This window comes from Apis laboriosa, unplaced genomic scaffold, assembly GCF_014066325.1.
Source record: "Apis laboriosa isolate Shangri-la unplaced genomic scaffold, ASM1406632v1 scaffold78_cov150, whole genome shotgun sequence".
Classification (NCBI taxonomy): domain Eukaryota; kingdom Metazoa; phylum Arthropoda; class Insecta; order Hymenoptera; family Apidae; genus Apis; species Apis laboriosa.
The window spans coordinates 755940-769300 of NW_025224442.1; the positions used below are offsets into that span (position 1 = coordinate 755940).

The 13361-nt window shown below is 23.5% G+C and overlaps 4 protein-coding genes across 7 annotated transcripts; 2 read left to right on the forward strand and 2 right to left on the reverse strand.

The window, feature by feature from the left end:
- The first annotated feature begins 353 nt into the window (after nucleotides 1-353).
- LOC122719455 (congested-like trachea protein) lies at nucleotides 354-5661 on the forward strand. 2 transcript variants are annotated; one of them, XM_043945248.1, is made up of 6 exons: nucleotides 405-543; nucleotides 1046-1142; nucleotides 1575-1689; nucleotides 1832-2140; nucleotides 5121-5294; nucleotides 5483-5661. In XM_043945248.1, exons 3-6 carry the CDS (start codon nucleotides 1590-1592, stop codon nucleotides 5659-5661), a joined length of 762 nt encoding a protein of 253 aa, XP_043801183.1. In that variant the 5' UTR covers nucleotides 405-543; nucleotides 1046-1142; nucleotides 1575-1589. The 2 variants fall into 2 exon arrangements, with proteins under 2 accessions (XP_043801182.1, XP_043801183.1); XM_043945247.1 differs by lacking the exon at nucleotides 1046-1142 and having other exon boundaries at nucleotides 354-543.
- Nucleotides 2151-5034, reverse strand: LOC122719453 (leucine-rich repeat-containing protein 15-like). Of its 2 annotated transcripts, XM_043945243.1 has the most exons (6): nucleotides 4714-5034; nucleotides 4423-4554; nucleotides 4227-4364; nucleotides 3313-4139; nucleotides 2657-3209; nucleotides 2151-2575 (listed from the first exon to the last, which is right to left on the reverse strand). In XM_043945243.1, the coding sequence occupies exons 1-6, from the start codon at nucleotides 4747-4749 to the stop codon at nucleotides 2402-2404; spliced, it is 1860 nt and encodes a 619-aa protein (XP_043801178.1). In that variant the 5' UTR covers nucleotides 4750-5034; the 3' UTR covers nucleotides 2151-2401. The 2 variants fall into 2 exon arrangements, with proteins under 2 accessions (XP_043801178.1, XP_043801179.1); XM_043945244.1 differs by having other exon boundaries at nucleotides 4227-4554; nucleotides 4678-5034.
- Nucleotides 5529-8365, forward strand: LOC122719454 (mannose-1-phosphate guanyltransferase alpha-A). Of its 2 annotated transcripts, none has more exons than XM_043945246.1 (5): nucleotides 5529-5681; nucleotides 6716-7292; nucleotides 7364-7640; nucleotides 7716-7980; nucleotides 8080-8365. In XM_043945246.1, the coding sequence occupies exons 1-5, from the start codon at nucleotides 5663-5665 to the stop codon at nucleotides 8178-8180; spliced, it is 1239 nt and encodes a 412-aa protein (XP_043801181.1). In that variant the 5' UTR covers nucleotides 5529-5662; the 3' UTR covers nucleotides 8181-8365. The 2 variants fall into 2 exon arrangements, with proteins under 2 accessions (XP_043801181.1, XP_043801180.1); XM_043945245.1 differs by lacking the exon at nucleotides 5529-5681 and adding an exon at nucleotides 6376-6517 and having other exon boundaries at nucleotides 8080-8358.
- A 538-nt stretch (nucleotides 8366-8903) lies between these two features.
- On the reverse strand, nucleotides 8904-13361 carry LOC122719401. The gene is made up of 10 exons (XM_043945162.1): nucleotides 13048-13361; nucleotides 12434-12758; nucleotides 12179-12376; nucleotides 11559-12116; nucleotides 11298-11473; nucleotides 11046-11124; nucleotides 10648-10971; nucleotides 10021-10520; nucleotides 9604-9824; nucleotides 8904-9471 (listed from the first exon to the last, which is right to left on the reverse strand). Exons 2-10 carry the CDS (start codon nucleotides 12638-12640, stop codon nucleotides 9206-9208), a joined length of 2529 nt encoding a protein of 842 aa, XP_043801097.1. The 5' UTR covers nucleotides 12641-12758; nucleotides 13048-13361; the 3' UTR covers nucleotides 8904-9205.

A 13361-nucleotide genomic window follows, 5' to 3' on the forward strand; every position in this document is an offset into this window, starting at 1 on the left:
ATATATATATATATATATATATATAGCGCTATCATGAATTGAACTGGCGGCTTATATAAAATTTGTTTTTCAATGCATTATATGAAATTTGTAAAGAGAAATTACATTATAAAATTTTTTATTTCACTTTTAAATTTTTTAATTATATCTAAAAGTTGTTTTAATTTAATTTGTTTTTAAATTCTAATTTTTTTTTATTTTTTTTTATTCATTAACAATTTTTCGAAAATAAAAGTTTATTTAAAATAAAATTAATGTATATAATCATTAAATGATTATTATTTTTATGATATTCTTTCTTAATCTTAGTAGTCAATCTATTAAAATAATGGAAATTATATTCTTTTTTTAGGAAGATTCAAGATCGAATAGTGTAATCACGTTATAAATAAAATTGATTTTTTGTTTTATCTTCAAGTAAAATTTGTTAATTATATTACCATTCAGATGTCAGAAAAAGAAAGTCTTATCAAATATTTTCTCAGTGGCGGTTTTGGTGGAATATGTACTGTTATAGTGGGTCATCCTTTAGACACGATAAAAGTAAGGTTATATTAATTGTAAAAATTAAAAACATAAAAAATATAAAATTAACAAGAATTATTAACTTTTTATAAATATATAATTAATATGTACAATTCATGATATATTTTTATTTATATAAATTCTGTTATAAATTACATAATTAATTAATTATTTTTTAATTAATTAAGCAATTATACATATAATAACAATATTAATAATTAAAAAATAATAAAATATTTCTAAATAAAACAATACAAATTTTATGATTTACAAAAAATTTATCTTCATTATTAAAGTGCAGCAAAATTTATTAAATAAAATTATTAACTAAAATATAAAATTTTTCAAATATTTTTATTATTTATTAATATTTTTTATTGTTTAAAAATTGGAACAACAAAATATGTCTTTGCAGCTTTTCTAAATTAAAATAAATTTTTTTTTTAAAAAAATAAATAGAAATTTGGGGTAGAATAGATATTTTAAAGTAAAATGTAAAAGATAATCCCCCATTTTTCAGCTGCACCTAATCTAATTGTAAGTAGGATTATTAAGTCCTACTTAGGATTGAACTGTCTTTTTCTGAAGAGGAGTGGCCCTAATAATGGATATGTTAGGTAAAAGAAAGATTGTGTGTGCTGATAATATTAAAGATACTATATATAATTTTTTATTTAAACAATTTATTTTCCATTATAGGGTTTTCATCATTTTTGTATTTTTTAAAATCTTTATATTAATGAATTAGTTATATATAGATATTATGATTTATTATTAAAATTGTTTTTTATTTTTATATATCATAAATTAAAATCTATAATAAATATTATATTATAATAATGAAAAATTAAAATTAAAATAAGAAAATAATTTATATATTTATAATAAGAATATTTAATAAGAATTAATACTTTTTATACTTTACTTTTTGTTCATTTTACTATAAATTTTTTATTTTTTTCAATTTATTATTGTTAATAATAAATTTTTGTTAATAATAATTAATAATAGTTTATATTAAAAGTGCTTTAAAAAAGATATTTTAACAGGTTCGTCTTCAAACTATGCCTATACCAGGCCCAAACGGAGTGCTTTTATATAATGGAACTATAGATTGTGCTAAGAAAACAATTGCAAAAGAAGGAATACGTGGATTATATAAGGGTTGGTATAAAATATATAATATACATAAAATATATAATATACTTATTACATGATATATATTACTTATAAATAAATATTTTTTATTGACTGTTATTTCTTATTAAAAAATATTTATAAGATTATCTTGAATACTTTTTTTTAGGTATGGGTGCACCTTTATGTGGTGTGGCTCCAATATTTGCTATAAGTTTTTATGGATTTGGATTGGGCAAACAATTAGTACAAAGAAATAATGAGGAATTAACTCCTTTTCAACTGTTTTATGCTGGTGCATTTAGTGGTATCTTTACAACTATTATAATGGCTCCTGGTGAAAGAATAAAATGTCTCTTACAAACACAACAAGGTATAAAATCTAAATATAGTGGTCCAATTGATTGTATGAAACAACTTTATAAGGAAGGAGGGATTAAAAGTATTTATAAAGGTACCTGTGCTACTCTTTTAAGAGGTAGGTAATATTATTTATTTTTCTATTTTATTTTTAAATGATTTAAATATAAAGATTACGAAAATAGAAATTGTTAATTGCAATTCTTTTTTATTCTGAATTTCTATTGTTATATCTAGCTATACACATATTATATATAAAACTAAAAATGATATATTAAAGAGCAATCTTATAAAAATTGTTTAAAAACAAATTAAACTTCTAATTTTGTTTTTTTTTTATACACACATATATTCATTGCAAATTAAAAAATTATATTAGCTAACTAATAATATTATCTTCATAATTATATTTTCCAATTGAAGACTTTTTTAAATGTTTTTTTTTAAAAGTTCTGCATTGCAAACCACCTTTACGTAATGCATGAAAAACTCCCCAATTTTTCAACTTCTTAGGAGTTGAACATCTTGGTGCTGTTTCTCTTAATCTATTTACCTATTTTAAAATAAATTATAATGGTATTCTTTTTCTATGTCTAATTTTCATTTAAGAAGCAAGAAGCTTTTTTGTACTCACCAAGTGAGGATTCCATGTAAACATTAGACAAGTGCAATTCCATGGATTGCCATCTAATCTTACAATTGCAAAATCTACTTGTTGTTTGCTTGGAATCCGAAGCATTTTAAAAAAATCTATAGGTAATGAAGTTAGTTTATTTTGTGAAAGAATAATTTCCCTAAGTTGTTTCTGTTGTTCTACTCCAAATAAACCAGGTGGAATGAATTCTAATTCATTATTTGATAAATCTATGCGTTTAACATTTTGCAAACCATAAAATGCGTCCATGGATATTTTACGAATATGACAGTTACTTAAATTAAGATCTATTAACTTGATTAAATCTATAAATGCGTCAAATTCGATACTTGAAATATTTCCTTGTACTTTTAATTGTAATAGCTCGGGCATTCCTTGAAATATAAAACGTTCCAAAACTAGTATTTTTAAATTATACAAGTATAATGTTTGAAGATGACATAATCCCAAAAATGAATTTTTTTGTAGATATAATTTCGAATCTTCGCCTCCCAAATAGAGATTTAGTGTTGTATTCATGATTTCAAAAGTACTGAAATCAGAAGATTTTGTATTAATTTTACACTTTATTATTAATCATTAATTTATGAACTATCATTTTATTTCAAGAAAAGAAAAAAAATGTATTAAAATACCTTGGAAATATAGAATCCAAAGGATTTTCTCGAAAGTCTGCAATTTTCAACATTGGAAAAGGAGGAAAAGATAACTCTGACAAAAAAGTTAGATTATTTCTTCTTAAGTCAAGATTTTCAAGCATTAATAAACCAGCTAAATCTACACTTTTAAGGGTTAACAATTGATTATTTGCAAGTGATAATACTTTTAAATTTGGAGTACCATAAAAACAAAATTCTGGAATGAATTTTAAACTATTTTTCTCTAATGAAAGATGAATAAGACTATTTAAACCATCAAACATATGCCACGATATATCTTTTAAATCACAATCATAAATTCTTAAATGTGTTAAAGCTCCTAAACCAGTAAAAAGTCCAACAGTTTCTTTGTAACCTTCCATTTCTTGTTTGTATACATCATATGGAAGTATTTCCTTATCATCACTTTCTCCATTGTTTTGTTGACTTAAAAATATCAATCTATGTCCTATACTTTGACTAATATTATTTAATAATTGTTTATTTTCATTTTCGTCATTAGTAACAGTATTCATTGGTTTAATTACAAGATTAGCTTTGTTTCTTTTTGTTGCACTCAAACTTGTTAATTTTACTCGTTCTAAATTTAAGTAAAGAAGATTTAATCCTAATGGATATAATGAATCAACAGACAAAATAATTCCTCCTAATTTCTCTTGTTCCACAGTCAAATTCTTTTTTAGAGATTCATTATAATCTATGCCCTGAATATCTAAAGATATTAAATCTGTAAAACGTTGAAATGTTGTAGATTGTAAACGAATCTCAAAGTTACCCAAGCCAGATTGAAGAATTGTAAACACCTAAAACAAAAATTTCAATTATATACATATATATATACATATCATTTTCAAATATTATAAAATTTTATTCAAATTCATAATATCAACCTGAATATCTGATGGAAGCTTATCCAAAAGTTCTTCATATTCTTCGGCAATAACGCAAATTGCTACTTTTAAAAATTCGGGAATCATAGAATGATCAATGTTTAATCCAAGTTCAAACTTAGCATCGTTACTTAAGTTCTATTAAGAATAAAATAATATTACATTTCAAAAAAAAAATATAACTATATTTTCATACCTGATCTTGATTTGTTTTTATCCATCGGTGTAAAGGTAAATCAACAAATTTTTGTACTTCACATGAACAACCTGGTGGACATTTTGCTTCCCAAATATCGCCGATATCGATTATTTGTCCAAAGCACTCATTCTAAACATATATTTGTTTATTAATCTATTATTGAATTAAATTTACATATAAAGTCACTTTTAAGAATCTCTATTGTAAAGAATATATATACGAGATATGAGAAAAATAATCTTTTTATCTTACACTTCTTCAGTTCAAATAAAGAAAAAAATTATGTACCAGCAAAGTGAAGACAAGTATTAGAATAACCATCATAATCAATTAATTAAAATTTGAGAATTGAAGAAAAGCAGATTAAAACCAATAATGGTATGATGGTTTGAAGGAAACTGAATTTTGTTAATTGTTATCTGTCTGCCTTGATGTGCCATATCAAACAGGATGCCTCCTATCTAGCAACCTACACATACTATTTTTGCTTTATAATTATAAATAATATTCCCTCATGATGCTTTAATTATATATATTCAGGTGGAACTTGATCTTCCTATTAATTTCATAAATATTTTTTATGATATGTTATTTTTATGAAATATTATATGTAAATATTATTTGTATTTTTAAGTTATCTCATAATGCAGATAATATTTATATTTAGCTAACATTTTTTTAAATCTAATTATCAGATGTTCCTGCCAGTGGAATGTATTTTATGACATATGAGTGTTTAAAAAAGTGGATGTCTTCTGAAGAAGGTAAACTAGGAATACTTCAAACAATTATGGCTGGTGGTTTTGCTGGTATTACAAATTGGATTGTTGGAATGCCACCTGATGTATTAAAAAGTCGTTTACAAAGTGGTATATATTGTATTTTTTTTTCTATTTTAATTTATTATTTAATTAATTATTAATTTTTAAATTTTCAAATAATATAAGCTATATTAAATTTTCAAATAATATAAGCTATATTAAATTTTCAAATAATATAAGTTAAAAGAAATTATTAAAAAAATTAATTAAAATTTTATATTATTTACATTATTTAGCTCCAGATAGTACTTTTAAAAACGGAATTCGAGATGTTTTTATAATTTTAATGAAAGAAGAAGGACCAAAGGCATTATATAAAGGATGTGTGCCTGTGATGCTTCGTGCATTTCCAGCAAATGCAGCATGTTTTCTTGGATTTGAGATTGCTATGAATTTCTTGAATTGGGTACTGTGATATGTATAATTTTGTATATAGTAAGTTTTTAAGAAAGAAAAGTAGTAATTCTATTGTCAATTAAATGTTAAATTAGTAAACTTAGTACATTTGTAAAATATTCTATATTTCTAAATCAAAGATAATAATACATTTTTATATATTATTCATGTGTTATAGAATGTATAATGAATTTGCAATGATGTTATCTATTTTTTTATAATTATTTATGCTATATAAATTATTTTTTAGATATAGTTCATATGATATGTAATAATCTTTATATCATCTTTTTATATTGTTGAATCTATATTTTATAATTTATAATATATTTTTTATAAGAATAAATAAATAATTGATTTAAAGCATTATTATTAATTGCAAAATTTTTTCCGATTTATTTTTTTAAAGAACTTTAAAGAAAAAAAAATTGAAATGAATATTTATTTTTATAATTTTTATAATTTTAATAATTTTCAATAAACATAATAATCATAACATATAAAAATATATAATATATAATATAATATTTAAAAATCTATAAAAATTATTTTAATTTTTAAATACATATTTTAATTATTTCTTTAAAATAAGATTGTTAATAATAATGAAGTAATTATTAATATTATTTGATGATCATAAAAATTTTATTTTGTTTAAGTTTATAAATGTATTATCAGAAAGTTATAACACTAATCTTATTCTATTTATCGAACTGAAATTTGCAAATTGAAAATTTTGAAGTGTTCCTAAATCTATCAGTATAAGTTTTTATCAGTTTTATAGTAAAAGAATTATCTTAAATTATTGTAAAAGTTTATGTAATTTATAAAAATGATATTGAAATCAGTTATATTAATTGGTGGTCCATCAAAAGGTCTGTATTTTATGTAATATAAATATATATAATTATTATATATAATTATTATTTTTGTACAAAAATATAACCTCAAATATAATTTTATAAATTCTTATAATTATATAATAATATTAAAAGTTAATTTATAATAAGTATTTATAATAAATAGAAATAATTCACTTAATGATGTTTCAAAATCAAAAATATATTTTGCAGGTACTAGATTTAGACCTCTTTCGTTAGATATACCAAAACCATTATTTCCAGTTGCTGGATTACCAGTAATACAGCATCATATAGAAGCATGTTCTAAAGTGGATAATCTTAGTGAAATATTGATAATTGGATCATATCTTGCAAGTGATTTATCTCAATTTATTGAGGAAATGATAAGCACTTATAAAATAACTATTAGATATCTTCAAGAATTTATACCATTGGGAACAGCTGGAGGTTTATATCATTTTCGTGATCAAATACGTTCTGGTGGACCAACATATTTTTTTGTAATGAATGGTGATGTATGTGCTGATTTTTCTTTGCAAGAAATAGTAGAATATCATAAAGAAAAACAAGCATTATTTACTATCATGGCTACTGAAGCAACAAGACAACAATCTTTGAATTATGGTTGCATGGTTCTTGATAAGGAAGGAAAAGTTGCTCATTATGTAGAAAAACCATCAACATTTGTTTCAACTTTAATTAATTGTGGGATCTATCTTGCTTCATTAGATATCTTTCAAACTATGGCTGATGCTTTTTATGCAGGACAAAATCAAGAGAATTTTATGTAAGATATTTTAGAAATGTTATTAAAAAATTATATAACATAAAAGATTTTGATTATACATTATTTAATAGCCAGTTCAATGGTAATGGTAAAGATCCAGCTCATATATCTCTTGAACAAGATATATTAATGCGCTTAGCTGGAACTGGTCGTTTATTTGCTTTACCTGTTTTAAAATGGTGGTCACAAGTTAAAACTGCAGGTTCTGCTATATATGCCAATCGTCATTATTTAGCTTTATATAAAGCAAAACATCCAAACCGTCTTGCTTCTGCAATTAATGGACCTTGTCAGATTATTGGTGATATTTATATTCATCCTTCTGCTTCTGTTCATCCAACTGCAGTGGTAAAAAAGCCATAATTATATATTTTTTGTATAAAAATAATTAAATAATTTTGTAAGACAATAATTGATTTATAGCTAGGTCCAAATGTAAGCATAGGTCCAAATGCTATCATTGCTCGAGGTGTTAGGATAAGGGAATCAATTATATTAGCTAATGCACACATTCAACCACATTCCATTGTTTTACACAGTATAATAGGAAAGAGCAGTTATATAGGAGAATGGGCAAGAATAGAAGGAACACCTTGTGATCCTAATCCTGATAAACCATTTGCAAAAATGGAAAATTTACCTCTCTTTAATACTAATGGAAAACTGAATCCTTCTATAACAATACTTGGTAAATAATTTATTAATTGATAATTCATTAAACAAGGAAAAAAAATCTTATATATATATATATATATATATATATATATTTTTACTCTTTATATTTCAGGTACTAGTGTACGTTTGGCAGCAGAAAAAATCGTATTAAATTCTATTGTCTTACCGCACAAAGAACTCACTAGAAATTTTAAAAATGAAATTATTCTTTAAGATATATCTTAAATTATACAATATAATTCAAAATAATATATTTCTATTAACTTATTTATATATATTTATATATAATTGTATATATATTAATTTATATATACAATTTTTCTATCATATGGTTTTATTTTATAAATTTGTCAATTTAAAATAATAACTTAAGCACAAAAGTTATTTAAGAAACTGGTATTATTATGAATATAAATATTTTTTTAATAATTGTATTATTTTCAATTATTGGTTTATATATTAATATAAATATATGAATATACAATGTGTAAAAAGAAAAAAAAATATATGTTTTCAACATTTTTTACTTATATATTTATTTCTCTATTTACATTTTTATAACTTAAATTTGTAAATTAACTAAAAAAAACTAAAAAACTATTAGTAATTAATGATAAATATTTTTTATATGGAAATATATTTATTAAGAAAAATGTTGAAATAATTTAAATAATATTTTGTAAGAGTATATATAATATATATTATATTATTATAATTTAAGTATAGTAATTCCTTTTTAAATAATATATCATATAATTTTTTAATTGGCAGTTTTATTCCCATTTAAAAGGAAGAGTGCATAATTCGATATGTATGCTTCTGAAATTTATTGGCATTTAAATATAATTTAGAGAAAAATTTAATTTTTATAATTTTGTTTTTTTTTTTTATAAAAATTGTTTCATCATTCATGATTTTATTGATAAAAATAAGATCAAATATATATATTATACACATGATTATTTGCGTTTTGAATTTGTACATAATATTATCATCATCATTTACAAGAAACAAATATAATAGTATTAAGTAAGATTTATGTTTAACTCTATTGTATATACAAATATTATTTAGTTAATATTTAAACTTAGAAGTATTGACATAAGAAAATTAAAAAATACGCACGTATATAACAAATAATTTTATAAAAATATATCATATACACAGTCTTTTCTTGCTTTAAACTTTTGATTGGCTATTATACAATTCTTAAAGTATTATATCAATAAAAACAAGTTTCAAAGCTTTGTTTCATGTTTAACCCTGTTTCTAAACAATTGACTTGGTCGAAGCAAACCTTGAGAATTATTTAAATAAGAATTTCCAGATATGATAACAGCTGCTGTAGAATCTGAATTTAAAAATTCGTTTTTATTATCTTCAAAAGTAAATCGTTGCTGCTGTTGTTGTGTTTCACCATGATTATTAGATCCATGATTGTTTTTTATACGATAATGTATTTCAGAATCTGTCTCTTCTTCATTATCTGCACTATCTACATCTCCTAAAAAATATATTAAACATTTAAGCATATTTTTTTATAAAATTTTAAATAAAATAGTAAATCTTAATAAATTTTTATATAATATTTAAAACAATAATTTATCCAAATTATAATAAATTTAAATAAACTCACCATCTGAACTATTAGTAGAAGGTAAGTAAAAACGTGAAGCTGAAATTTTGTTATTTCCTACTCGTCGTTCACGTTCTCTGGCAGTGTTATTTGGATGATGATATTTAAATTCACGGGGTAGAGTATAACTTCGAGGTAATGATATTTGACTACCTTCCATGTCACTAAGTTCTCCTTCTACCTCCCCTTCACCTTTAGAACTTTCTTCTCCACCGTTTTGACTTAAATAATAATAATAGTAATCATAATAATATAAATATAATAATAAAATTATTATTATAATATAATAATACAACATATAAATAAATATAGATAAATACATATTTATGTATATTTTTTTAAAATTTATTTGTTGATATTTTAATAATTTTTTTAATTTTAAAAAATGAAGTTCATTAGATTTTAAATCTTAATTACCGAGGATTAACATGAGAAGGTGTCCAATGTGAATAGTGATGAGGAAGACATCTGGGTGCAAGTAAAATTTCTGGAGTATCCGCTCTTTCTCTTTGTGTTGTTCTCCAGGAATTTGAAGGATGAATATTTGGATAATAGGAAGAAGATGGTGGCGGAGGTAAGAGACAATGCATTTTCACAGGTGGCCACGAAGATAAGTTTATTCCTCCATTTTGATCACCTACTGATGGTTCAGATGTAAATAAAGGAGAGCTAGGAGAAGTGTGTAACTTTGTATTAGGAGGTGGTTGCTGAGTTGATGCAGGTGATGATGAGAATGACGATGCCGAAGCCGAAGGTGGAGGAAATAATTTTCCTTCTTTTATTTCTTCTTGTATAGCTCTTAACTCGCGTAATTGTTGTTGCTTTTTCTCTTGAAGTTTTTCCCTTATTAAATTTACATTTAAAGAACTGGCAGTTCCAGAATCCGTTCCAATTTTTTGTTCATTCATATGACCATTCTACCTCAAAATAATGAATATTAATGTAAAGAAAAAATATGAATATATAAAATTGGAATAAAACTCAATTTTATGTAATATTACTTTTGTTTCTTTTTTCTTTTATAATAAAACAATTCAATATTACCTGTATTACATTGGAATTCACGGATTTTTTCCAAAATGGTATTAATTGACGTGAATTGCTATTTATACCATGCCATTGTTTTGACTCATCCAGTGTATTTATAGGAGCTGTAACAGTTCCAGATTGAGATTGCGGTGGTGGAAGAGGTACAAATGTTGTTGGTTTTTTCTTTTTACGATTTGGATTTACTACAGTTGGATTAGCAAAACGACAATTGAATACTCCTGGTATCCCACCATTACTTAATTTAACTCTTCTCACTCCAACATTCATATTTAATTTTTTATTCTCTGTATATTCAATTTGTTTTTCTTCTAGATTATCCTATAGATATGATTTTATTTAAAATATTTGTTCTATCATTTTTTAAAATTTCATTTTAATTTTTAATACTATACTTGGTTTGATAAAGCTGTGAGATTTGAGGCCGTCATTCTACCGCCAGCTTCGTACCTTAATCTTCGTACATGAAAAAATCTAAAATATCATTTTAAATTATTAATATTTATTATTATTATTAACAATTATTGCCATTATAAACCATTATATATTCATTTATATATATTTTCATACATATTTAATATATTTTTATATATATTTATTATATATATATTCATTAAATCAATTAAAAAAATAGAATTTACAATTACCTATAATAAAGACCCATGAAAAACATACCACCAAAAAATAAAGCTAATAATGTAAGTACTAAAGTTACAGGATTTGGATGATGTTGGTGTGGAAGAAAATCAGTTCTATTGACACCAACTATCCATACACCAATGAGTAAACTGTTCTCCAAAAACATTACTGTGTAAAATATTATCTATATAAATATAAATACATAAAATATATTAAATTGAATTCATTTTAAAAATAATAGTATTAAAAAAAGAATATCAATAACTCACCATTTTTTGACGATGATTTGTTTCATGCAAATTTACATATGCAAATATATAAACAAATGCAAGAAGTGAAGCTAAAGATGTTTTTCTTAAAATAGGTAAATGTTCACCACCATGAAAAAGACCATCTGGAGTAAGTAATAACCACATTAACATTGACAACCAATGGAGAGCCATGACAATTAACAACCATTGTCCACCATACAATGAGGCATAAGCTACTAATACTCCTACTCTAGCGCTTACAGTTCCTAGACGCCATGCTAGTTGTGCCAGCACACCTAGCCATGTCAATACCAAACGTTCTAAATTACGAAGACGTGCTGCACCTTTGCTAAAACTAGCCACTGCCCAACATACACTCCATAAAGATAGACCAGCAGATACTGCAGTCAACTTTGCTAATTTATCATTGTCTCTGCTTTCATTTTCTTTTGTTTTTTCAACTTCATTATTTGAATCATTATTAATTCCAATTGATAACAGATATAATTGCAAAAGTAACATTGGTGCAGCTTCACAAAATGCATGAATAAGGCGTAATACACAAAGTTCTCTTACCTAATAAAATAAAATCATAAGTTATATTTGATAGATATATAAGCTATTTTCTTATTTCTCACCTCATGTTTAACATAAGTAAGATTAACTGGAATAAATAATTTGAAGTATCTCCATAATACTCCAACTTGAGTTGAATGAAGTAATAAAACACACCATATTGTCCAATTTCCATTTTCTTTTTTTCCACTACAATCTGTTATAGTATTGCCAGTTAATTTACCTCTGGCACCCCATAAATACCATCGTACACTAATAATCTGAAATTAAATTATTATTATAATAAATTGAAATTTTTTATTATTTAATTTATTTACCTGAGAAATAATTAATGAAGTTGCTATAAGCATAACACTTAAAGGAAAAAGAATTGGAGGAGCTATAGAATGTTGAGCAAGAGCATATACCATTGCAAAATCAAAAACAACGTCACAAAAATATGATGCAAGAGAGATTATGTTGAATAATACATCACACAATGGTAGAAATTCGTGTTGATGTTGTGTCTGTAGATGCTGGGCCATAATGGGCTTTTGTTATCCATTTGGATTATCCAGCACCTTTTCTTTTCATCAACCTATGCCACACATTCCACAATATAGCAATTGTCTCATATAATGGAGAAAAAAAATTATATTCTAGCTGAAATGTAAATTATAATTTAATATAATAATTTAATATAATAAATTATATTAATATTATTAAAAAATAAAGATAATTTTTTTTAATTTGAAAAAAAAATCATAATATAAAATATAAATATATAAAAATTATCAAAAAATATTATTATAAATATTTATTAATAAAATATCAGTTACTTAATAATAAGTAAAAATAAAAATTTTAATAGCTTAATATAAAGAAATTGTTATTCTAAAAATATAAAAAGAAAAAAAAATTGTGAAGCGTAGGAGGAAGCGAATTTGCTTACCACATTCCTCAGATGTCACCGAATGAGTAATCACAAAAGTAACATTCTCATCTAGATGCTGGCTTTGCAAGAGCTTGGACCAATGTTATATGTGTGTGTTATATGTGAGGAATGTAAAGAATTTATCTGTATACTTTGCGGACGCTTTCAAAAATAAAACTTTTTTTTACTATTTATAATTTGAATTACTTTTGGATTATATTGGTATATTTTCTATCAATTTATGCTTATAAAGAGCAGTTTATTCAATTTTAAATAAATTTAATTCGATCTATCAATTGGTTCAAAAGATAGCTTTGAAATACTATAATGTA

Bases quoted from the DNA above. Each gene is read 5' to 3' on its own strand.
- LOC122719455 (XM_043945247.1), top strand. From the start codon at position 448: ATGTCAGAAAAAGAAAGTCTTATCAAATATTTTCTCAGTGGCGGTTTT. The intron at 1,690-1,831 runs GTTGGTATAAAA...ACTTTTTTTTAG, and splicing joins AATACGTGGATTATATAAGG to GTATGGGTGCACCTTTATGT. The intron at 2,141-5,120 runs GTAGGTAATATT...TCTAATTATCAG, and splicing joins CTGTGCTACTCTTTTAAGAG to ATGTTCCTGCCAGTGGAATG.
- LOC122719453 (XM_043945243.1), bottom strand. From the start codon at position 4,749: ATGATGGTTATTCTAATACTTGTCTTCACTTTGCTG. The intron at 4,365-4,422 runs GTATGAAAATAT...TATTCTTAATAG, and splicing joins TAAAAACAAATCAAGATCAG to AACTTAAGTAACGATGCTAA. The intron at 2,576-2,656 runs GTGAGTACAAAA...ATTTTAAAATAG, and splicing joins TTACATGGAATCCTCACTTG to GTAAATAGATTAAGAGAAAC.
- LOC122719454 (XM_043945245.1), top strand. From the start codon at position 6,475: ATGATATTGAAATCAGTTATATTAATTGGTGGTCCATCAAAAG. The intron at 7,641-7,715 runs GTAAAAAAGCCA...ATTGATTTATAG, and splicing joins CTGTTCATCCAACTGCAGTG to CTAGGTCCAAATGTAAGCAT. The intron at 7,981-8,079 runs GTAAATAATTTA...TTTATATTTCAG, and splicing joins TCCTTCTATAACAATACTTG to GTACTAGTGTACGTTTGGCA.
- LOC122719401 (XM_043945162.1), bottom strand. From the start codon at position 12,640: ATGGCCCAGCATCTACAGACACAACATCAACACGAATTTCTACCATTG. The intron at 12,377-12,433 runs GTAAATAAATTA...ATTTAATTTCAG, and splicing joins CTTCATTAATTATTTCTCAG to ATTATTAGTGTACGATGGTA. The intron at 11,474-11,558 runs GTGAGTTATTGA...ATATTTATATAG, and splicing joins CAAATCATCGTCAAAAAATG to ATAATATTTTACACAGTAAT.